This window comes from Nannospalax galili, unplaced genomic scaffold, assembly GCF_000622305.1.
Source record: "Nannospalax galili isolate Female #2095 unplaced genomic scaffold, S.galili_v1.0 scaffold346, whole genome shotgun sequence".
Lineage (NCBI taxonomy): Eukaryota > Metazoa > Chordata > Mammalia > Rodentia > Spalacidae > Nannospalax > Nannospalax galili.
In genome coordinates, this window is record NW_008357637.1 from 3,973,820 (window position 1) to 4,000,948 (window position 27,129).

Below are 27,129 nucleotides of genomic sequence, written 5' to 3' on the forward strand. Positions count from 1 at the left end.
TCCATTCAATTCTCATAGCTTTTTAAGAAAAACATTATTATGACAGGTGAAGAAACTACAGATTATAAGAAAGTCAAGCAAACCATATTGAGTCATGTTTTTCCTAATTTTGCAATGATGTTTGTTCTCTGGCAGACATGAGTTTTTGTATAATTTTCACTAGATATAAACAATATAGAAAACTGTGTGCCTTTTGCTGCATTAAAAATGCTATAAATGCAAAAAATGTTTTATAGTTTTTCTCAGTTCAAACTAAAAGAAATCTTTCAAGTATTTAGCTAGGTTTCTTACTTCACTTCTTGAAGTATCAAGTTCTCTTCACTAAATAGGTTGTGATTTGCATCCAGGGCTCTTATGAGATGAAACAAACTGACAAAACATGCTAAATGCCCATTAAGTCCACCATATAAAAAGCATTCAACAAATAGTAGTTATCATTTCTTCCCAAGACTTGGATGTATATGCACACATACACATATATATATATGTGTGTGTGTGTGTTTCTTTGATTACATTGTTATCTATTGTAATTATCTAGAACATTGTATAAATCATCTATTTATACTTAGTAAAGGGGATATAAGAACATACACAGACACACACACTTTCCTATTTCCAGAATAGTTCTCAAAACCACATCCCTGTTATTGAAAATGCAAGTAATACAGTAAATTATTATGTGGCTAGAACCACAGATGGGGCTGGGAGTACAATTCAGTGGTACAGTACTTGCTAGCATCTTTGAGGCACAGGGTTTGATTTCCAGCACTGGAAAACAAATGGACAACCAAACAATATATATTTTCTACATAAAAACAGATAAACTATTTTAGTTATCCTCCCTATAAAGGCTATTCAATTGGAAAACAGTTTTCAGATATAAGACCATAAATTAAAAAATCTATTTTCTTTACATATTATCTTCAGTTGGCATTCTCTTAATTACACTATGGTGATTTTTAATCTCAAAACTTTTTTTTAGATTAAAAAAATTTTATTGAGCTTTTGTAATTTCATATAACAGTTCTTTTGTTGTTGTTGTTGTCTTTTTGAGACAGAGTCTCCTTGTAGCCCAAGCTGTCCTGGAACTCGCTATGTAGACCAGGCTGGCCTCAAACTCACAAAGATCCTCCTGCTTCTGCCTCCCAAGTGCTGGGATTAAAGGTGTGTGCCACCAAGCCCGGTCCATACAATAGTTCTTAATCAGATTTAGACCTCACCCCTCTTCCCCTCACTGGACCTCATGCATTCCACCATTCATGTTAAATCCTATTCAGTTAAGCATTTGCACCCAGATGTTCTTCGGTGTAAATTCATCCATTGGAGACTAGTCAGCACATCTAGAGATTGTGTGTAAGGCATATTCTCCCTCACCTAGTAGCAATCAGTTTCCAATAGTTCTCAGTCTAGGGCTGGCCCACCATCCATTTCTCTCCTCCCCTCTGGGCTCTTGTTTAATTTGCACATGTGAACTTGTGGCAATGGTGGTACTGAACAGTACCTACACCAACTCAATTTTTTTATATTAAAAAAAAAACTTGTGTGTCTATGTGTGTATGTACCACATTGTGTGGATACCCACAGAAGTCAGAAAAGAATATTGGAGCCCCTGAATCTGCAGTTATAAGCAGTTGTGAACCACTGGATATAGGTGCTGGGAACCAAACTCAGGTCCTCTGGAAGAAAAATAAAGGCTCTTAACTACTGAGTCATCTCTCTAGCTCTCAAATTCTATAATACGTGAACTGTTTAACAATACCAAAGTTTTACTGAAATAAAATGTATAGTGACAGGGAATGTGACTGGTATATGACACATTTTTCAGGACTTGTCTACTTTGCAGCATCACCCGGATACTGATGCACAATGGCACAGCACAGAAGAATGGCACCATGCTTCACTGCTGACTGGCCAGCTTCCTTTATTCCTCTATACTTATTCCCCTTCTTCAAAATGTGGGTGATAATGATAGCTACTTTAAAAGGTTGTTGAGAATCTTTCTTTTTTTAAAAAAATTATTTATTATTTTTATTTTATGTGTGAGTGCACTGCCTGCTTAAAGCACACCTGTGTCAGTACACCTGTGTCATGCAATACCTGCAGAGGTCAGAAGAGGGTGTCAGATCCCCTAGAACTGGACTTACAGACAGTTGTTAGCCATCATGTGGGTACTGGGAATTGAACCTAAGTCTTCTGCAAGAGCAACCAGTGCTCTTAACCACTGAGCCATCTCTGCAGCCTCAGGGAATCTTAAGTGCAAGTGGTACATATATTAAATGTGCAGTAGTGCTGATGTTCATGATGAAAGCTATTAGTTCAACACTGCAAATTATCCGCCATCACTCAAGCTCATGGTACTCTCTTCTTTCTTGTATATTTTACATACGAGCTCATCCAATCCGGAAGAATGGTTTTTAACAAACTGGTTTGCACTTTCTTTTTTGTGAAAAAAAAAAGTCAAGTTCTTGCTTCTTAAGGTGATCTCAGAATCATTTCCTCATCAAAAACATTCACCTATGAGGCTCATCATAATAGCTTATTTAACTCACAATACAGTGGAACTTATACAGTTTAGATGAGACATACTTTGGTATCTGTGCCCATTATTATCACCAATTTTAAAATTCTGCTGGAAAATATGTTATCAATATATTAAAGTTAACATGTTATGTGCTGAGGAGGCCTATTCTGTGGCAATACCAACTATTATAGATTTTGAAATTTTATATAATTTTTAACTTTCAGTAACATCTATTGAATTTTCTCCACCATAACTTTATAGTAAATGCTTAATAATAGATGTTAAAGCCAGGCATGGTGGCACACACCTTTAATCCCAGCACTCAGGAGGCAGAGGCAGGCAGATCTCTGAGTTCAAGGCCAGCCTGGTCTACAGAGTGAGTTCCAGGCCAGCTGGGGCTACAGAGAGACCCTGTCTCAAAAAGACCCCCCCCCAAAAAAGATGTTAAAATATACAACTTTTGTCTCTAAACAGTAAGGCATTACATAATTAATAAAATTACAAGATAAGGCAAAAACCGCAGCCACAGATGCTTGTCCTGAGAACTGCACAATTATCGCATTTGTGGAGAGTCAAAAACATGCCTTGTGCTGCCTCTTAGCTACAAGTTATCACATGTGGAACAGGCATAAATATTCAAATCAACTAGGCCTCATTTTAGCACATTCATGCTCAAGAACTTGGGCATATTTTATTATTTTACATTTTATTTATTTTATTTTATGTGTATGCGTGTATTGCCTGCATGTAGGTAAGTGCACCCGTGTTGTGCAATGCCCACAGAGGTCAGAAGAGGCTGTCATCCCCTGGGACTGGAGTTACAGACAGTTGTTAGCTGCCATGTGGGTGCTGGGTTTTGAACCCGGTTCTTCTGCAAGAACAACCAGTGTTCTTAACTGCTGAGACATCTCTCGGGCCCCTTGGGCATATTTTATAATCTCTCCAGCTGTCCTATATGTAAAATGGGCAGGAAATTTTTATTCATATAAGTGTGACATATTCTTTACTAACATCTTAGCAATTTCTAAGCTTTGAGTGCCTGTCACATAGCAACAACTCAAATAAATGATGGTTTACTATTTATGACTTTTGGTCTGGCACAGGAAAAGCTAATCAACGACAATAAACATAGAGCAAACTTAAAATTATATTTTACAACATACAAGGAATACACTTAAAATTTAAGTACAATATCTTTAAATAAGGTCATGTAAGTTCTTTTTTAAGAAGTTGCCTTCACATTTTACTGTTTCTTGATGCTTTATTTACACTTGTAATAAATAAAATCTAAGGTCTTAGCATTGTCTTCTAACCTCTACAGGTACTTATCCCTGTCTCCCTTTCAACCTTTTTTTCTATAAAATTTTCCTATACTCTGTCCAGCTGCCTCAGAGTCTTTGCATTTGCTGTTCTCTCTTCCTGGTCTGAAATTCTCACAGTGTGTCCAATGCTCTGGGAGTCTTTCCCTAACCACTTTAACTAAAATAGGATCCTCATTCTGCTTGCTTTTATTCATTGCTCCAATCATTTCATGATATTTTGCTTATTGTCTTTTTGTTGAACGTATGCTACCACGTAAGAAAACAGCCCTATGGGAGCAAGGGCTTTTTTTGTTCATTACCTAGATAGGTACATGACACACAGAAGTACTCAATTATTTGCTTAAGAAAATGGGAGACAAAACTCCTCAGCAAACTCAAGGTCTTCATAAGAACATAAACTTGAATTGTATGTTCTTTTAAAAAAATATTTTAAATAAATTGTGTGTGCGTGTGCCACGTGTGTGCAGGTGCTTGCAGAGACTGGTAGAGTATTGAATCCTTTAGAGTTGGAGTTATAGGCAGTTGTGAGCCACTTGATGTAGGTGCTGGGAATCCAACCTGGGTCCTCTGGAAGAGCAGCAAGTGCTCCTAACTGCTGAACCATTTCTCCAGTAACAAAATGTATATTATTAATGGCTGTTTTTATTAAAATTATTTTCTTCTTATAGACTATAAAGCATCTTAAAATGTTTATTACTGTTATTTTATGTGTATGAGGGCAATGCCTGCATGTATGTAGGTGTACCCATGTGGTGCAATGCTCATAGTGGTCAGAAGAGGGTGTCAGATCCCCTGGAACTGGAGTTAATGGACATTTGTTAACTGTCAAGTGGGTGCTGAGAACCAAACCTGGGTCTTCTGCAAGAGAAGCTAGTGCTCTTAACCACTAAGCCATTCCTCCAGCCCCGATTATAAAGCATTTTAAAAGGACAGAATGGATACCTACATGAAGATCCAACTTTACAAACAAGGGATGTACTCAATGTTAATAGCTCAATTACTTCACAATATATTTTTAAGCAGAGAAACTTTTAATAAAAATGGTCACAGCAAAATATGTCTCACCTGAACTGAACTATTTCTGCTACAATGTGAATTAAGTAAGCTTTTATGGCACGTATACTATTTAATGTTTCTGATGGGAAGATGCTTTCTAGGTCACTTTAAAATAGGGAACACAACAGTTTGAACACTATTACTAGTCTCAAATGCAGAAATGTCAATTCTACAAATGGGCTTTATTTTTGTTTCTCCCTCCCCCATTCTGGCTGAATCAACTGCTGCTCACTTTGAAGAATAACGAGAAGGCAAATGCTAAGAGTCAGGCAAAACAAAACAAAACAAAATCCTATTATTTTCGAGTAAACAAAAGAAAACATTCTAGCATTGGATAGTTTGGAACTTCAGGGAGAAGCCCCTTTAATTCTTAAACATTCTAGCATTGGGTAGTTTGGAACTTCAGGGAGAAGCCCCTTTAATTCTTTACTTTCACTGTTCTCCCTCCAACACACATCACACACACACACACACACACACACACACACACACACACACACACAAATTGAGGGAAATGTTTTCAAGAACAAGTTTTTAATATTAAAAAATGATTCTGTGGCAATTAAAACTTACACTAGTAGAAGCCAAGCAGTGACAATAAAATCATCTGAGCTACAAACAGTAAAATTATAGGGCTATACAGAGAATGGCTATGATGGATGGGATTCTCACTGAGCTCTGTTCAAGTGTGATACATGAAAAAAAACTGGAAGATGCATTCAGAAGGTCAGACAAGTCCTTTTTTTCTGTTATTGGATTCTTCTTAAGCTTTGATAATGAAATTTGGGGGATTTTGTTTATATAGAATACATTTTATGTGAACAATAGAATGAACTGCTTTTTACATGAAAGGCTAATTTGCCCAAAGGAAAAAAAAAGCAAGTGAGACCATAGCACTAGTATTTCAAATTCTAAAGCAATGTTTTTCTTAATAAACCAAACTTCTTGATAACAGCTATTCTCTAATTTACAAATAAAGGATAGTCTCAGAGTTTCTGAGAGTCCGTTTTCCTTGCAAACAATGTTATAAATGTTACCCAGCATTTCAGCAGGTCTTCCAAAAGACTAGTGAACTATAAACCTAAATGCAGGTCTTGTACCTGGAGAACATGCAGCCCAGGGGCAAAGAAGACACAAAGTAATATTTCTTCTGTCTTACACAAGCAAGACACATTAGGCAAAAGACTGAAAGAGTCCAAATTAACACTCCTTTGCTTTTCTAAAGTCTTCTGCCAGGCAAACTGCATACTACCTAAAGCTCCATTTGAAGTCCACTTAAGGCCGTGCTTTGTCTTACTTCCAGCTGTTTAAATTTCTTAGCTTTAAAATTCTCCACTTCTACCAAATGCTAGTCAAATTTCCATTCTTAAGTGTAGCTCATCTCAACTCATATTTTTGGAAACAAAAATCAGACCCAAAGGTCCTTAATCTCTGAAGCATAGGTTTTAAGAAGTGCATCTTTGAACTTTTCACCAGTGAGCAGGGATAGAGCATTATGAAAATTCTCCATGAGCATGAAACATTAGTAATTTGACGAACACAGCAGAATTATAAACCAAACTCTGTCTTTCATTTTCTAGATCATAGATGTATGTGTATATATGAGGACATGTTTCACATGTTTCATACATGTTTCAAGAGAATTTTATGAAATACTCATTTTTTTTAAAAGGCTTAAACCTTAGTCTTTAAAAAAAAAGACTAACCTTAGTCTTTTTTAAACCTTAGTCCTGAGGCTAGAAAAAGTGTGAAATATTTTTAATGCAGAACGAAATTAATCCTTATGTATTTGTGTCACTCAGAAATCAGAAGATGGTGCTTATGAAGATTATGAACATGATGCTCCCAAATGCACAATTTTTAAAAATTTTAGTGCACTACCTTGGAAATAGAAATAATCATCCATAAATCATACCGAACAAAAGGCAAACAGGCCACTACATGTGCTTTTATTGTAGACCAGTAGTATTATGGTCACTTAAAAAGATACACTTCTGCCGGGTGTGGTGGCGCATGCCTTTAATCCCAGCACTCGGGAGGCAGAGGCAGGTGGATCTCTGTGAGTTCAAGTCCAGCCTGGTCTACATAGTGAGTTCTAGGACAGATGGGGCTACAGGGAGACCCTGTCTCAAAAAAGACAACAACAACAAAAAAAGATACACTTCTATGATCATCATTCTCATGAAGTGTATTAGTAAATTAGTTCCTTTTGATAAGAATTTTCAATTGCTGAGAGTAACCAAAAACCACTAAACAGACACCTGGCTCATCCTGTAATCCCTGCACTTGGGAAAGGCAGAAGGATTGCTTCAAATATAAGGTCAATGTGAGCTACATAAAAGAAAACCAAACAAAACTTCACAAGTACTATTATTAAATGAAAAATATATAAAAAATGCAAGCATATATTTTAAAAAATTCATGGGCTAGTGAGATGACTCAATGGGTAAAGGCTCTTACTACCAAGCTTGACATCCTGAGTCCAACCCCCAGGACCCACATGGTAGAAGGAGAGAACTGACTCCCATAAGTTGTCCTCTGACTATAACAAGCATACTATAGGACATATACTGCTCAACTCCATACATACACAAATAAATGTAACTTTTAAAAGTAAAAAATAATTCAATAAAGAAAACATTAAATCAATTGCACAGTTTCCCCCCAAGCCAGTCACACAATGTATATCATTCCCAAGCTATTTTTGGTTGTGTATACAAATGTGAAAAACTGACGAAAGTAGAAAGTGAGAAAAACTCAAAATCACATGTAACAGGATAAAAGAGGTAATAATAAAAACTGTGCATTTAAAAATTCATTTGGTGAACATGACACATATCCCATGACTATTCAAAAACTTGAATTGCCAAGTATTTGTCTACGTATCTTGAATTAACTTTATCACTTAAGATTACTCATATATTAACCAAAAGATAGTATTGCGTGGCTACAAGCCCATCAGATCAATCATACAAATGTACATAAGAAGTCTGACTTTCAAATTTTATTTTCTAGATGAACAGTGATATATAGTACAAATAAACAATAAAGTACACTATCCTTTCTCAATAGTATTATGAAAGGTAAGGACAAGAGAACACAAAAGTGAAATATAATTGGTAACTATTAGGTGTAAAGAATATCTAAAATTAGTTTGCCTACTGATTTCATAATTGGACAGCATATATTACTAACAGAGCAGCAAAGGTACAAAGATTGAAATTTAAACCTCTAATTAAGCAGTGGTTTGACAGATGGAATGTCCTGTACCTGCTTGACATCATGAGTCACTAGGCAATCTAAAATGAAAATTAATACTATGTATAGCATAACCTTGGCTGTATGTAACTAATTATGCTTAGAAAACGAAAATCTCAAGTGTCTAAAAAATCATTAGTACCCTCGCCAAAACAACAAATGCAGTTTTATTCATTCTTATAATAATATTAAAGGTTTCTGTAGATTCTCTCACAATATCTTTATTGTCATCAGATCATAACATAACTGCAACCAACCCAGCTGCCACATCAGCTTCTCTTCAGGTGCCAAGTCTTTATCATAAATCAGCAAAGTAATGAATTCAACATTGTTAAAACAGTGAGTAGAAGCTTGGACCCATTCCAGTTTTAATATTCTCCTAAGGTCAATACACCTAGTGTTAGAATACAACAGTCTTACCTATCAAAACGCTTCCTATTATATAAAAAAAATCTAGGATTAAAATAACATGCTGCCATTTAAATTGAAAGTGAATTTTAGCTACTAAACTAAACTGTTTATCACTTTGGAAATGCGCCCTTCTGAAATAGTCTTCTTCCTGTGGCCAAGTCACAAATCTCTGCTCTTCTCTGACCAACAGAAATAGTTTGCCACGTCTAAGACACTTGGCTGTGTGTGTGTGTATGTGTGTGTGTGTGTGTACACGTGCTTGTGTTAAAATTCTTTTTCTTTTGGTGCTAAAGATTGAATCTAGGACCTTATACATATTAGGCAAGCACTTTACCACTGAGTTATATTCTTATCCTTCCTGAACATATTTATTACTGTTCCTTGTATGTCTTAATTTGCTACAGTAGTGTTACATGTTAACCTTAAGAAAAACAAAACCTTTTTTGTTTCGCTTAAGGAGCAACTGATGCAAAGGGAGCTTAGACATAAACATTACCAAAAACCAAGATGGTAACACAATTAAGTGGATTTAGGAGTTAAAATGAATTCTAACTATTTACATCTGCTTGCAGTGTTATAAATGATGAAAACCTAGTGTTCATATCCTTCATAATAAAAATTTATTCTGTACTTTAATACGAAGGCTATGTTACATAAACAGAGGATTTAAAGCTGTAGCAGAGTGGCTGAATGAAAGGAAAGTGGCAATCTCTCTGGCTCCAGTAGATGCCATTCCCTATCACACAATGTTTCCCACTCATAAATACATGACAAATACTTCCTCAATCATTTTTTACGAGCAGGGATGCACAGGGGGTAGTCAATGGCTAGCTTGAGGGAAAATAGGAACAGCAGGCGGCAGAAACTGTACAGAAAATGGCTATGTGGTAAATTCTCTTCTGGAACATCACTCAGTTACCCAGTCTTTGATCTTTCAGCTACAATTACACTAACTTCCACAAGATCTGGACACCTCCCCCAGCACACATAACCCAACCTCAGACCAAATCATTAGCTATACATAAAATCTACTAAAATTTGGCTTTATAAAATAGGATTATTCATATATCTACATTATTATAAATTAAAATTTGTTATTTAGACAAGAGCTTAGTTTCAATTGTCTATAACCATATCATCATCACAACTGGTCTCACAAAAAACATGGGGTGTCTGGCGACAGCTAAATCACAGACTGGCGTCTCTTAAGCAGTCTGTCTACCATTAGGGTCTGGGAAATGGTATTTACCATACAATTAGAACCAAGGAGTTCTACCTGTAATCGTTGAAATACAGGTGTGAGAAGCCCCTTTGGGCAAGGAAACTGACTCATCCTTGTATGTAAACTTTGATGTCTGTATTGTTTCACCAGCCTCAGGAAAAGTTACCATTCATTCTACCATAAGTAGATTTATTAACTGAGGTCAAAGAATACATTTTAAAATTCCTTCTTAAAGGAAACAATTTTTGACACATTAATCATCAAATTTATTCTGAGTATTTCAGAGTTAATTGCTTTCTGGAGGACACTGACCAGTATGAACTACATTTTATGTTAAATTTATGCTTTCCAGAACAGTACCAATAAAGAGGTTAAATTCAGTTTCCTAACAGGCACACAAAATGTCTTACAGTAATATCAACAGGGCATTTTTAGTTGCAGTAATTTCACAGAATTTATTCTAATGATTTATTGGAGTTAACCATCTGACATTAATTATTGTTTTGGCTTCCAGTCTATGAATGTTTATTTTTCAGTTTAAAGCCTTCTCACTCTTTGATATCATATGGAAATGAGAATTTTTAATGGAAAATTGAAACCATGTGCATCTAAGTACTTAATGAAGTACAGGGAAAAACCGACAATATATTTTAGAAGAATTCAGATATTTTTTCTTTGTATAGTTTGATTTGTTTCTATGACTCAACAGTATAAAATGCTGAGGGTCCAGTGAGGCCAGTCAAAGTGAGCACTATGCCAAATGTCTACATGCCCACTTGAACACAGGATTTACTTTTGCATTTTTAAGGAAGGAAAACAAATCTTGCACATTTTGGTTACATATTAAAATGGCAGTATATAAATGCAGTTTTTACTTTGATACACTTTTTTAAATGGACCTGGTGTTTTTTGTCCCCAAGTTTTGTTGTTGTTGTTTTTTAAACTATTCAGTGCAGGTTTTAAAATTTATGCCCAGCTACAACTCCAAGTAAAGGTTTTAAAAGTCACCCGTAGTATCAATGCAGCTAGAAATTCTTCACTTAAAATGAATTATTGCTCCAATTATATTTTACTCTAATTTTCTAACAGAAATAACAAAATAAATTTGATAAGCAAATATGTGTAATTCAAAATTTCCTAATTTAATTCAGGTCTGTAAATTTCCCTCAGTGCAGATCAATTAGGAGACTCTTTTCTAAATGTAACATGAGGCAAAACTTTGTTATTCATTTAAAAGGAAAAAATATTAAAATCAAACATAGTATACACATACACACACACACATATATTATAGCTATGTATATGGGTATATCTAAAGAGGAAAAACTTACCATTTGTTTTTCTTTCTAATATAGTCTTTTTCGGAAAGATTAACCAAGTAGACCATTGGTTTTGAAGTCAAAAATAAGTGTTTATTCAACACTTCGATCTAAAGTGGAGATAAAGAACTCCTTTTAAAAAGGTGAATAAATATGGAGCAAAACATGGAATAATTTAAAAGTCAACACTTTAAGTAGGTATTTTCATTTTTATAATTTTTGTTTATAAAAGATTAGATGTTACAAAATATTAAGAGGGGTGGAGGGAAAGGAAAAAATTAAGCCTAGAAATAAGCAATTGCTGACAGAAATAAAAGTTTAATTACCTATATATAAGTATAAAATAATGACCACTCTAAATTATTCTCCAAGAAATCAAAGCAAAGGCAGTAACAGACGGCATATTTATAACTTACTTCTTTGTCATTCCAATCATGATAGAAGCGAACAGGTTTCTTTTGATCTATAACCCACGATTTGACTTTGCACATTATATCCTATACATGATTGAGGGAAAAAAAGAAGATATAAAATGAATACTAAGCATTTGATACTAGGTATTAAAAGTTTTTAAATCCACAAAATAAAAGATAATTTTTTAAATGAAAACAAAACTAAGCCACACAAATAATTTTTGGTTATCTCTAAAAAGGCTAATGAAACACTGTTGAGGCATTTAAATTTCAGTATATAAAGACAGCAAAATTAGTAATAGTCTGAATAATTTCAAGACAATTTGATAACATCAAACATAAAATATGAAAGTTAACATTATTTAGTAGTGATGCAACATGCAAGATAAACAAACAGGCTATTACAAAATGGGGGATGTACACTGAAGAGTGACTAAAACTATAATTTTTTTCCTTAGAAAAACAAACAAAATAATGAAATTGAGCCTATTATTGATGATTTACCAACCAAAATATTAAATGAACTGACCAAAGTCTTTTTCTTCTGAATTAAATTTTGCCAACACCTTGTCCCTGCCCACTTCTCCACTGCTTCCCCCACCCCAACCTGCCAAAGCCTCCATTACACAATGGCAAGAGCCCTGCACTGGTGACCTCCAACCAGCTGCATTCACTTTCAGAACATCTCTCTCTGCTGGAAATCTAAAGGCCTTTTAGTTAGCAAGCTAGTGTGCATTCAGAAGGAGTAACTGCAGGAAGAGCCCAATGTGCTTTGTTTCTCTGGCCTTTCTTCACAGAAAGATTAATCATCTGTGAAATGGAAACGGCAAACAGCAAGTGACACAAACTGAACCCTTCAAGCCTTTCCTCATCAGTTTTGTGGTTCTGAATCTAAAAGCTGCGTGTGGCAAGGTTCTCCTTACAGGCAGGTGTTAATAAAAGGCTCTCAGGTCTGAAAGGTCAAACTTAGCTCTTCCAGAAGCAGCACATTTGAGAGTCATCTGGGCTTTTTGTTTTGGGGGAGCTTTTTGTTGTTGTTGTTGTTGTTGTTGTTGTTAAAGATAATTTATGGACATGTTTTAAATATTCATTTTTCAAATTTACTGTAACATACAATTAATATTAATAGATCCCCTGGATGTGTTTTACTTATTATGATCAGTTATTCTCTTAAAAATGTCCATTTGTATAAAATATCTTAGTATTTAGTATCCCTTCTTTATAAATCTTACTGTTACTAACAAGAAAAATTTTAAAAAAGCATTATATTCTTAGATCCCGATTTGAAACCCTCCAGGAAAAGTACTTCCCACGGATTTTAACAAGGAAGGGGCAAGCTGAAAACTTTTAATGAAATCTAACATGTTCTGCTTAAGAATAATCACTTTTACTCTTCTATTACTGAATTTCACTCATAAATGTTTAAAAGTGGCTAATGTAACACCATTTCCTACAAGGAGAAGATCAAAGTGCTATATTACAAATGCATTATGATTAAAAAAGCCCTGTGCAGCCTTGCTATTAACTGTTCTTTAAACCCTAAAAGGCTTCCCATAGATCTCACTTGGCACTGCATATACAACCTTTGACAAGTAATGTAGACCATTTTTATTCATTGCCTAAAATTGTAGGCAATTATGTGCGTCACACTGGCCACCTGCAAATTCTGAATGCCTGCTGCAGTTGTCAGTGCAAAAAACTAATGTCGGAGGGGATTAATCTAGGGGGAGAGAGTCCTCTTTAATGGCTCCAGCAGGTGAAATGGCCCAGCTGGTTACTATGATGAGTGGCCAGAACAGCTTATGTAGAGACACGCAACAAGATTATACAAAAGGAGAAAACAGTGCTACCATCTTATATTTGGTTCCATTAGTTTTTTTTCAATTAAAAAAGGGGGGGGGGAATAGACAAAAGAAAGCCAATTCAAAAATAAAGAAGGAAATTAAAATTTAATCATATAAAAAGTATAAAGTACTTCTATAACACACATTTTACAGAACCAAAGGGCCTCAATAAATGCTGATCACTACTGAAGGAATTTCAGTATCTCTTTCATTCTAAATCAACTAGATCATTACTTCAGACACAGAAGCCTTATCACAAAAGCATTCATTTTTAATTTTTCTCTCAGACTATAAATTAGGAGCACTCCAATTTTAACTAAAGAGAATTAACTTATACTTGATGTTCAACAACAAACAGTATATTCTTTACACCAACAGTTACATGCTAGATTTACTGAGAGATGCCACTTTTTTTTGGTTTTCGGGTTTTGTTTCTTTTTTTTTTTTTTTTTTTTTTTTTTTTTGTCTTTTTTTTTTGAGACAGGGTCTCCTTGTAGCCCCAGCAATCCTGGAACTCACTACGTAGACCAGGCTGGCCTCGAAGAGAGATGCCAGTTTACTTAAGACAATTCGAAAATAGACTACAATAAAATCTTACAAAACAATCAGTAGATTTATATTTTCAGTATGTGTTTTTCTTATATCCTATCAGAAAAACTTCTAATCAGACCGAAAAAGCTTGGGGGCCTATTTAAATAAAATGTTTCATGGGCTAATTGAATGTTTTTTCTCTGGCTCACATATATAAACACATATATTAATAATGGTGGTTAGAATAAAAAATTGCAGTTAAATGAGTTGAGGTAACTGAGTAACATACTTTACCCATTTGTAGCAAATGAGTATAACATAACTAACCCCTTTGTTATTAAACCTCTGATGCAGTTGAATGTTACTTTTAGATTTCATATTTCTATACTATCATGATACAGAAAATAGATTTTGAGGTACTAAATCAGACTACTTTCAAAACTACCAAATTTTTCATTTTTTAAAAATTTTATTATTTTTACTTTACATGTATGAGTGCATTGCCTGTGTGTGTGTGTGTGTGTGTGTGTGTGTGTGTGTGTGTGTGTGCGTGTGTAAGTGCACCTGTGTTGTGTGATGCCCTCTGAGGTCAGAAGAAGGCGTCAGATTCCCCTGGAACTGGAGTTATGGATGGTTGTTACCACCATGTGGGTGTTGGGAATAGAACCTGGGTCCTCTACAAGAACAGCCACTGCTCTTAAGCGCTAAGCCATCTCTCTAGCCTCCCAATTTTTCATTAAAAAATACATTCTGTATATTGCGAAGACACACAACAAAAATTCTTGTCATTTGAACTTTTGGATTAGATTGCAGTTTTACAAGTATACTAATTAAAAAACTAAGAGTATAATGCTTGAATGTGAGAATCCTAGGTCTACTATTTGCCAAGTCTGTGGCCTACTCCAATGATAAACTGATAATAGTATCTACTTCCTGGGAGTTGTGATGAGATCAAAACAGATAATGAGCTCTGGGTAGTGGTCCATACCTTTAATCCTAGCAGAGGCAGGCAGATCTCTGAGAGAATGATGCCAGCCTGGTCTGCATATTGAGTTCCAGGTCATCTGGGGCTATAGGGAGACCCTGTCTCAAAACCTTTAATCCCAGAATTTGGGAGGCAGAGGCAGGTGGATCTCTTATGAGATAAGAGGCCAGCCTGGTCTACACAATGAGATACAGGGCTGCTGGGGCTACTGAAGAGACCCTATCTCAAAAAAAAAAAAAAAAAAAAAAAAAAAAAACTAAATTAAAAAGAAAATACACAGTTCTTAGCAGAGAATACATTCTTTGGGAGGAGAATTTTGGTTTTTGAAACAGTCTTGTTATATGATCAAGGCTGGTCTAAAATTTGCCATTTTCTCATCACAGTCTCCCAAGTGCTATTATTACAGATGTGTGCCCCACCGGTGGGCAGTAAGTTCTTAATAAACATGAACAGTTGCCATTGTTGACATTACCATTGAAAGATTAAATACTAATGATCTATGAAATGGCAATATGCTCTTTTGGGTACTTCTTTAAACTACATATATATTTATTCCTATTTGTATAACTGCTCATTAGTCCTCTTTCAAATTTTGAGTTACGTGAAGAAGGTCTTACTATGTAGCCCAGCTAGGCTATACTTTACTAGCCTCCTGCCTCAGTTTCCCAAGTGAGTGCTTAGATGACAGGTATGTACCACTCCACCATGACCTCCCCACTTCTGGCATAATAATTACCTTTTAACAGCAAAGAAATGGAATATATATATATATGTATATATATTTGGAGGGGGGTTCTTTTTGAGACAGGCTTTCCCTGTAGCCCCAGCTGATCTCAAATTCACAGAGATCTGCCTGCCTCTGCCTTTGGAATGCTGGGGACCAAAGGTGTGTGCCACCACACCTGGCTACAAGCATACTTTTAGTATACCATTCTTCGACTTTATTGGTAACTTCACATTTAATTTTAGAAATGCTTTATTTTCTTGACTTATTTTATAATTGTTTTTAATGTGTTCAGACTTTGGGAGTATGAGTGAATTGTTTAAAGTTCCATAGTTAGGAACTGGCAAAGCTAAGATTCAAATTCAGGTCCAAGCGACTTTAAAGTCTATTCGTCTTCTTTATTGCTTTTCTAATCGTTCCTTATTTAGCCAAGATATCCCTAAAAGTGTTATTCAAAGCCCTTATTTTCATTCAGGCCATCAGGGAAATTCAATATTCTTATTTTATTATGTGGGTATAATATCTGATAATCAATTCATGTATCACAAAAGTAGATTCTCTCAGCACACAATACCATAAGAATCCAGTCACTTTTAGACATGTATAGAATACATACTAGATTTCTTTTTTTTTTTTTTTCTTTTTCAGGTCTTGAAATAAGAATTATTAACCCATGACCCATAGCACATTTCTTCTAGATGCTTTTCAAAGAGAGTCACAATCCACAAATCTAAGAGCTATGGTCAGTGACTCTGTGGCAATATTCATTTGTCCCAATGACAACCACATAAGTAAATGTTCTAGGTCCTTATATTCTTAGGCCAACAGTTGAAACATTTACCTAAAACTTGCTTCAGTCAGTTTCTGCACTCAAAAGTTATCTATCCTGATTAATAAAAATTCTACCTATTGTAATGTTTATTTAATGCAGTTCCCTTAACTCTTAACAGGAGGGTTGACCATCATTATGAACTGGATATATCACTTTTCTAAAAGATTTAACTGCATGTGCATAAAAATGCTTAGAGAGAAAAATCAGGGATTTGTTTTACTACATATTAAAATAAATCACAAATATACAGCAATTAGAATAGTTTTATATCAGCATAGAAGATATAAACTAGATGTAATATAAAAATGCTATTAACTGTAGATTTGCTAAAACATTTATTAGACATTGACTCAACATAACACATATCCATTGGGCTAGGCATGGTGGCACATGCCTCTAATCCCAGCACTTGAGAGGCAGAGGCAGGTGGATCTCTGCAAGTCTACACATAGTGAATTCCAGGCCAGTTGGGGCTACAGGGAGATCCTGTCTCAAAAAGGAGCCCTGTCCCCCCAAAACCAACATAATATCCACTAAGAAAAGAAATGTGTGTTGGTGGTACAGTGGTGAGCATAGCTGCCTTCCAAGAAAATAATTATGTATATTTTCATAGGAAAATGTCAAAAATATACTGCTAATTGTTTTAGATCAATGGAATAAGGTTATGATATTCTTTAAAAATTGGGGCTGGAGAGATGGCTAGTGGTTAAGAACACTGGTTGTTCTTGCAGAAGACCCAGGTTTGAATCCCAACACCCCACATGGCAGCTAACAACTGTCCGTAACTTCAGTTCCAAGGGATCCCATGACCTCTTCTGTTCCCCTCCGGCATTGCATAACATGGGCACGCTTGCCTACATGCAGGCAATATACTCATACACATAAAAATAATAAAATATTAAAAAAAGAAAAAAAACTGAATGCTTCAAAGTGAATGGTGCAGTGCTTTGATATACTTACACATTGTCGGTACACTTACCTACATGCAGGCAATACACGCATACATATAAAATTAGAATAATAAATAAAATTTTTAAAAAGTTAAAAAATTGTTATTTAATTACTTAGTGTGTATGAGTGTTTTACCTGCATATATGTAAGTGTATCCTTGTCATGCAATGCCTGCAGGGCCAAAGAGGATGTCAGATCCCCTGGAGATTTTACAGACAGTTGTTAGTCATCACATGGGTGCTGAGAACTAAATCCAAGTTTGTTGCAAGAGCAGTCAGTGCCCTTAAGTGAAGAGCTATCTCTCCACCCTCAAGGTTGTGATGTTTTGAATGAGACGTGTCTCCCATAGGCTCCAGTATTTAAACTCTTGGTAAGTTGGTGGCACTATTTGGGGAGGGTTATGGATCCTTCAGGAGGTGTAACCTTGTTTGAGAAAGCACATCACTGGGAGTGGGCTTTGAGAGTTCATAGTCTTGCCTCACTTTCAGATTGTTCTCTCTCTGTTTCCTGTGCCTGCCTTTCAGCTTTCTGCTCCTGCTGCCTCCTGTCATGCCTCCCCTGCCATGATAGACTCTTACCCCTCTGGAACCATAAGCCCAAATAAACTCTTCCTTCTATAAGTTGCCTTGGTCATGGTGTTTTAATGGTAACAGAAATGTAATTGATACAATAATTAAGAATATGATTTTAGAGCCAGGTGTGGTGGTGCATGCTTTTAATCCCAGCACTTGGGAGGCAGAGGCAGATGCTTCTCTGTGAGTTCAAGGCCAGCCTGGTCTACATAGTGAGTTCCAGGACAGCTGGGGCTACAGGGAGACCCTGTCTCAAAAAGACCGAAGGAAAAAAAAAAAAAAAAAAAGAAAGAAAAAAGAAAAAAGAATGTAATCAAAAGGTATAATAGAGCATACAGATAGAATCAAGGCTAAAAATCACATGATCATCTTAATAGATGCAGAAAAGGCCTCTGATAAAAGTTAATATTCCTTCATGATAAAACCTCTGAATTAGTTGTAGAAGAATCATAACTCAACATGATAAAGGTAAGGTATAATGAACCCAATGCCAACAACATACTGAATGGGGAAAAACTCAATTCCCCAAATTCAGTAATTCCTCTAAAACCAGGAACCAGACAAGGGTACCTATCGCACTGCTACTAATGTAGTAGCTGAAATTTTAGCCTAAGTAATTAGGTAAGAAAAAAAAAGGGGGATACAAATAGGAAAGACAGAAATTAAATTGTCGTCTATAGATGATAGCATTCTATACTATCTAAAAACCCTAAAAATACCCCCAAGACTCAGAGCTGACAAATTCAGCAAAATAGCAAGATTAGTGTCTGTCTATCCATCCGATCGATCAATCTTTATCATCTATCTATCTATCTATCTATCTATCTATCTATCTATCTATCATCTATCTATCATCTATCTATCTATCATCTATCTATCTATCTATCTATCTATCTATCTATCTATCTATCTATATCATCTATCTATCTATCTATCTATCTATCTATCTATCTATCTATCTATCTATCATCTATCTATTATCGCTTTTCTATATATCAATAATGAACTTGCTGCAAAAGAAATCAGGAAAGCAGTTCAATCCATAAAAGCCTCAACAAACTAACAAAAAAACACAGGAACAAAATTAATCAAGGCACTGAAGAAAGAAATTGAAGGGGCTGGGGAGGTGGCTAAGACACTAGCTGTTCTTCCAGAGGAAGGCAGGCATGTGTTTTGTATGTTGCTTCTTGTAGAAGACCTGGGTTTGCTTCCCAGCACCCACATGGTAGCTAACAACCACTCGTAACTCCAGTTCCAGGTGAATCTGAAGCCCTCTTCAGACCTGCACGGGATTTGCATGACACCAGCACACTTACATACATGCAGGCAATACACTCAAACAGAATAAAAATAAATAAAAATTGTACTTTTTAAAAAGAAGCCACTAGAAAATGGACTAGACCTATGTCCATATATTGGAAGAATTAAATTTGTTAAAATGACATACTACTACAAATAATCTTTAGATTCAATTTAATCCTCATCAAAATACCAATGGCATTCTTCACAAATGATAAGCAATTCTAAAACTCAAATGGAGGCCCAGCTATAAGGCAGGTAAAGTAAGACATCCATTTCAGAGCACTTTTCCTTTTTCCAAAATAATGTTATGTCCACATTTATCCCCAATTCATTGCGCGTTTTGTCTACTCTCTCCTGGATCTGGGAGCAGGGCAGAGTACTGGGACTCTATACTTAGGACATGGGGAGTGGAGGACTCTAGAATAGAGAGAAAATTAGTCTGGCCTGGGTCTGAGGTCTGTTACTAATTCCTCCTGCCTTCAGGCATTTCATTTTGAATTCTCTGAAGGATAAGGGCTTCCATGTCTAATCACAGTGGTACTGGAAAAGCAGCCCTGGGCCTTTCCTCTCTCTATCTATATAGCTATTTGTGACTGTCCTTTTTTGAAAAAAATACTTTAATTTTATGTGTATGAGTGTTTTGCCTGCATGTAAGTACGTCAAGAGCTTACAATCCCCGTGGTGGCCAAAAGAGAGCATTGCATCTGCTAGAACTGGAGCCATGGATCTGCTGGAACTGCACTGGATCTGTTGGAACTGGAGTTAGCTGCCACATGGGTACTGGAAACTAAACTGGGGTCCTGTGCAAGAACAAGTACTCTTAACCACTAAGCTACTTCTCCAGCCCTTATCCTGGACTGTCTTAATCACTGCAGATTTGTAATGCCCTACCCCTCCACCTCAGGCAGGGTCTTACTATGTAGACCAGGCTGGTGTCAAACCGGATCTTCCTGCTTCAGACTCCCAAATGCCAACTCTGTAACTCTTGCCACATGACCAAAATGTACCAAATCCTTCAACTCTGTTCTTCGAAGCTATCTTGTCTATTTTTGAGCTCTGGCTTTTTCACATAAAATTTCATATTACTCTGTTAATACAAAAATCAACCTGCTGGGATTCTACTTTGGAATACACTGAATTTATAGATCAATTTTGAAGACAATGTTTAAAAAATATTGTCTTATAATCTAAAATCTTTGTGACCTTCAAATTTTTTGTTCAGTGCTAAAGACTGAGTCCAGGGCCTTGTGAAAGCAGGTGCTCTTACTAATATTTTATAGGTTTCTAAGTAAAAATTCTAGTAGAACTTGCAGGATTTATTCCCAAGCATTTGCAGTTAAGAGTACTGACTGCTTTTGCAGAGGACCCAGGTTTGATTCCCAGCATCCACATGGTAGCCACAAACTGTCCTTAACTCTCTAGTTCCAGGGGAACCAAAGCCCTCTTCTGATCTCTGTGGCATTGCACGACACGGGTGCACTCACATATATGCAGGCAATACACTCATACATAAAATAAAAATAATATTTAAAAAAAATCAATCCTTACAAATTTTGAGTTATAAGATGTAAATCATGTTTATATTGATCTGCACCCCACAACCTAGATATCTTGATAAGGAATTAAATCCCAATAAGCAAACAAGGACACTCAGAAGTAATAAAGATGGCACACTTATGTTTCTTGGTCTCTGGCAGGAAGGCCTTATTTTTTAACTCTAACAGGGTCCCTTCAACTGACCAGCTTAGAGTCACACAGGCCTGGATAACACAGCTCGGAGATGTGAACTATCAGTTTTCTCTTCTTTAAGCTAACCAATCCAAAATTAGGGGAGGGAAAAGCACCAAAACCCTTAAAACTCAGACAATTCCCCAACCCCGAAAAATTTTGAATTTTCTAGTTTCTGGGGGTCCTTCCCACTTGCGGAGAGCTTCGTTTTTCAGTATGTGTGTGTGTTATATGTGTGATTCTTTATGTGTATGAATGTGATTTTTTTAAAAAAAAATACTTTATTTTTATTTATGTATATGAATGTATTGTCTGCATGTATGTTAAGTGCACCCATGTAGTACAATGCCTGCAGAGATCAGAAGAGAGTGTCTGATCCCCTGGAACTGAAGTTATGGATGGTTGTCAGCTGCCATGTGGGTGCTGGGATTCAAACCTGGGTCTTTTGCAAGAGCAGCCAATGCTCTTAACCACTAAGCCATCTTTCCAATCCCTGGATATGATTCTTTATTTTTCAATAAAAGTCTGTTTGACTGCTGGGTTTTGCTGGTCCAAGATTTTTCCCGCCTTTTAATTCTTTAATTGGCTGAGAAAATGAACTCAACCTTACCTCGAGACAGGTAAGGTGCCAAATTTGTTTACTAATAATTTCAATTATTTATATCCAAAATTCTGTCATATCTTTTGGCTGTCTATAGTTAATGTCATTTTTATTTCTTCTTTTCTAATCTGGTGTAATTCCGTTTCTTTTACTTGCGTACACTTGCCATCGTACTTTAAAAATACATAACTTGTCTGTTGATTTTATAGGGGCTCAAGATTGAGAGATTACCTGGAGTCTCAAGAGTCTTTAGATATTTAAAATAATGCTGGGACTGTTTAAGATTCTAGGGACTTTGGTTGTTGATCTGAATGCAATCTGCATTATCAGGTAGCCAAGAACCTATGGAAGCCAAAGGTAGAATGTTATGATTTAAATGTGAAATGTCTCACAAAGCCTTGTGTTTAAACACTTAGTTCCCAGGAAGTGGTACTGTTTGACAGATTATGTAACCTTTACAAAGTGGATCCAGTTGGAAGGTAGGCCTTAAGGTTTTACAGTCGAGATCTCCTATCTGTCCTATCTCGGCTTCCTGGTCCACATAAATGTAAGCCAGCATCCTCAGGATCCCCCTGCCAACGCCTCAAGCTACTCCTGTCTTCCCTGCCATGATGTACCTTCAAACTGTGTCAAAATAAATCCTTCCTTAAGTTACTTTATGTTGGGTATTTGGTAGTAACAACAATAATATTGCCAATACAAAGTTACAGGATTCTACTTTAAAGACAATGACAGTATTTAACAGACAAGGTATAAGATGAGATGGTAAAAGGAACAAAAGGAGCTACTAACGCAGTAGGAGGGAAACAAGGAGAGTATAATCATAGGATCCAAGAAAAGAAAGAATATTTCAGGGACAGACCAACACTGTGCACTATTACTGACAAATCACAATGTCTAAAAATGATCTTTTTGATGATAACCTTGATGAAACCTGTTAGAATTTGGTGGGCAAATAAACCAGATTAGAGTGGACTGAGTTATTAGGCAGGGGAAAAATAAAAATGGTAATTTATAAATAACTCATACTTAAAAAAATTACTTATTTTTACTTTATGTATATGATGAGTATTTTGCCTACATGTATGTAAGTACATCTGAGTTGTGCAATGCCCATAGAAGCCAGAAGATGGCATTAGATCCCTTGGAACTGTAGTTAAATACAGTTGTTAGCTGCCATGTGGGTGCTGGAAACAGAACTCAGGTCCTCTGGAAAGGCAGACAGTGCCTTCAACTTCTGAGCCATATCTCCAGCCACTCATGAAGTTTTAAAGAATGGTAAACAAAATGTAACTGGGCCAATGAGATAGTTCCGCAGGTAAAGGCACTTACTGTGCAAGCCTGACAACTTGTATTCAATCCCCAGAACTCATGTACAGATAAATGGAGAACAACAATTCTATGAGCCATATCTCCAGCCACTCATGAAGTTTTAAAGAATGGTAAACAAAATGTAACTGGGCCAATGAGATAGTTCCGCAGGTAAAGGCACTTACTGTGCAAGCCTGACAACTTGTATTCAATCCCCAGAACTCATGTACAGATATATGGAGAACAACAATTCTATGAAGTTGTCCTCTTGACTGCCATGTGTGTGCTGTGGCATGGGTCCCCTCAAGACAATAACAATATTAATAAAGTAAATGATTTTCTATGTCTACAGACTGTTCTCTTGGATTGGGAGGCAAGGTCACCTGGAGGAGGGGAGGATAGATGTAATTAGAGTGAACAAATATGAAGTTTGGGGAGAGCAAGGAAGCAGTTGCAGCAGCGCAGGAAGCAAATAGAGAAGCTGGATACTGCTAGGAGCTCATATTCATGGAGACACTAACATGTCTTCTTAAAAATATTTTCCAGGGGCTAGAGAGATGGCTTAGTGGTTAAGAGCACTGGCTGCTCTTGCAGGACTTGGGTTCAATTCCCCACATGGCGGTTAACAACTATTTGACAGTTCTAGGGGATCCAATGTCCTCTTCTGACCTCCATGGACACTGCATGACATGGGTGCACTTATATATATGCAGGCATACTCACTAAAAAAAAAAAAATAATAATGTATTTTCTATCTGTGCTTGGCTATTAGATAAAGAGAAAGTAAACAGGTAGGAACGTCTGGGAACATGTTCCTATGGCACATATAATCAGAGTATTTGGTATTTATTTATTTATTTATTTATTTATTTTTTTGTGTGTATGTGTGTGTGTGCACCCATGTGCATGGGTACATGAGCATAAGCATGAGTGGAGGCCAGAAGTTGACACTGGGTATCTTCTTCAATTGCATTTCACCACCAAAAACCCAGCTTTTATATGGGTGCTAGGGATCCAAACTTAGGTCCTCAAGCTTGCCCACCAGGTCCTTTACGAACAGTCACCTCCCTAGATGTAATTTATCTCTCTGTTTACTGTCTATTATTTATTCATTTATTTGCTTATTTTAAGACGGTGTTTCACTCTATAGACTAGGCTAGACTCAAATTTGTAATGAGTCTCCTGCCACTGCTTCACAAGTTCTATGATTACAGGCATGAGCTACTCTGCCTCAACTTTTTCATTTTTATTTTTCCTGATGTTTTTGAAAGAGTCACATTACGTAGCCCAGGCTGGCCTTAAACTCACAACCCTCCTGTCTCAACCTCCCAAGTTACTGGGACTGCAGGTATGTGCCTCCAACTCCACTTTTTGATCCAGTGTTTGTGATGCTTGAGATCAAGTCTATGCATCGTCGTTAAGCATTCTACCACTGAGCTACATCTCTAGTTCTTTAATATCAGTTCTTATATGAATTCACTCCCTTCTTAGCACTTGACCTTGTACAATGGTCTCCTGCAAAAGCTCTGCCAAAATGGGAGTGGAAACAATGTGATGCTTAGATTCAGGAATCTGAAGGAATACATTGAAAAGAACATAGGATAAAGTACATAAAATCAAATAAGCTAAATTTAAGTAGGCATAAATTATAAAGAAGCAAAAGCCAGGGATAAAAATAATAATATAAAGCAAGGTATACATTTTAGTGGCAATGAGAATGAAAAGTAAGTAGAATTGTGGTAACACAAAAACATCAAAAAGCGGTACACAGAGCTGCTGAGATCCTATGAGCTGTCCTAGCTTGATTTATAATTCAACTCCCAAATGTGCTATATCACCATCTCTGCTCTTAAATATTTTTGGAATTCCATTGCATTTATTGCCTGTATTTAAAAAATAAGACTCAATTTCTTGAAATAGCCTTAAGTTGAACCTCTGCTCCTTATAAGTGAAAGACCTTAATTTAAAAATAAGAGCCAGGCATGGTAGCACACACCTTCAATCCCAGTACTCAGGAGGCAGAGGTAGGAAGATTTCTGTGAGTCTGAGACCAACTTGATCTACACGGAGAATTTCAGGCCAGGGCTACACAATGAGACCCTGTCTCAAAAAAATAAAATAAAATTTCTGAGAGTAAATGACAAAGTTTTTCATCTTTAACAAATTTTCCTATATGTTCACACAATATATTACCAAAGAAGTCAATCTGTTCCCTAAAACCTTATAGTTTGCTCTAAATAATGACTGCAGACTAAACATAATATAAAGAAAATTATTAGATCACTCCAAGTCAATTATGGTGAGGCTCTCATGAAAAAAACAAACAAACAAACAAACAAAACAACAACAACAAAAAACAACAAAAAGGAAATGCTATTTCAAATCTTCCCATTTGTGCTTACAAGCATCCCTGTCCAAACCCTTCATCAATGCTTATAGTAATTACTCATGCGTACACGAAGTGATCTGATCTACCATAATTTGAGTCCCACACTGGTACTGTTGAATCAAATTAAGAACTGCAGGGGCTGGAGAGATGGCTCAGAGGTTAACAGCACTGGCTGCTCTTGCAGAGGACCCAGGTTCAGTTCCTAGCACCCACATGGCAGCCAACAATGGTCTGTAACTCCAGTTCCAGGGGATCCGATGCCCTTTTCTGACCTCTGTGGGCACTGCCTAACACACAGGCAATATACTCATATGCATAAAATAAGAATAATAAACATTTTTTAAATAAAAAGAACTTTATCACTCTCATTTTGAAAAATTCACTCCCCTTTTTAAGCCTTTGGAATATATGTATTATGCAGACTCAAATATTCATCATATATTTTGTTATTATTAGTAGTAGTTTTTGTATTGTTTGTTCATTTGTGGTTTTATTTTCCTTGGTCTCCCTATACCTCAGATGGCCTAGAACCCAATATGTAGACCAAGCTGGCCTCGATCTAACAGAGAACCACCTGCCTCTGGCCTCCTGAGTGCTGGGATTAAAGTTCCTGGTTTTTGGTTATGAATATTAACCTGCTTTTAAAAGCTGAGCTATCTTTCCAGTCCAGTTTTTTTGTTTCTTAAAGATTAAAATAATAATAATAATGGGGGTGGGGAGATTTTATGTATGTGAGTACAGGTACCTGTGGACACCAGAAGAGAGCATAGGATTCCTTGGAGGTGGAGTTATAGGAGGCTGTGAGCTACCTAATGTGGGTACTGGCAATCAAACTCAGGTCCTCTTCAAGAGTAGCACTCACTCTCAACTACTAAGCCATTTCTACAGCGCCTATTATTAATTTTTTGTTGTTGTTCTTTTGTTTTCTGAGACAGGGTCTCACTATACAATAGTTTTTTAAAAAATTTTTTATTTTATTTTTATTTTATGTGCATGCATGTATTGCCTGCATGTAGCTAAGTGTACCCATGTCGTGCAATGCCTGCGGAGGACAGAAGAGGCTGTCGGATCCCCTGGAACTGGAGTTACGGACAGTTGTTAGCTGCCATGTGGGTACTGGAATTCGAACCTGGGTCTTCTGCAGGAACAGTCAGTGTTCTTAACTGCTGAGCTATCTCTCCGGCCCCCACAATAGCTTTTTATACAGAGTTTTACTCTATAGTACAGACTAACCTGAAACTCACACTGTAGCACAGACTGACTCAGTGAAACTCCTCAGTACTGGGTTTTAGGCATGGATCACCATACTTGACTTAAGTCTTAAATTTTAAATGTAAAACTCAACTTTAAGAGAAAAAAAAAATCTAAAGGGGGCTAGCGACATGGTTCAGTAGTTAAGAACACTGGCTGCTCTTGCAGAGGATTCAGGTTCAATTCCCAGCACCCACATTGTGGGTAACCACCCTCTTTTGGCCTGTGGACACTGCATGACATGCGTGCACTTACCTACATGCAGGCAATACATGAATACACATAAAATAAAAATATATGTTTTCATGCACTTACCTACATGCAGGCAATACATGAATACACATAAAATAAAAATATATGTTTTCATGCACTTACCTACATGCAGGCAATACATGAATACACATAAAATAAAAATATATGTTTTCATGCACTTACCTACATGCAGGCAATACATGAATACACATAAAATAAAAATATATGTTTTTAAAAAAATATTTATTATTTTATGTGTATTCATGTATTGCCTGCATGTAGGTAAGTGCACCCATGTAGTGCAATGCCCAGGGAGGACAGAAGAGGCTCTCGG

General features: G+C 36.4%; 1 protein-coding gene across 1 annotated transcript in view; it reads right to left on the minus strand.

The window, feature by feature from the left end:
• Ola1 (Obg like ATPase 1) overlaps positions 1-27,129 on the minus strand; it is a 186,445-nt gene that overhangs the window by 41,587 nt on the left and 117,729 nt on the right. The window contains exons 6-7 of the mRNA XM_008855282.3: positions 11,526-11,606; positions 11,122-11,219 (exon numbers count right to left, since the gene is read on the minus strand). Coding sequence (XP_008853504.1) covers positions 11,122-11,219; positions 11,526-11,606 — 179 coding nt within the window. The remainder of the gene's footprint in view (positions 1-11,121; positions 11,220-11,525; positions 11,607-27,129) is intronic.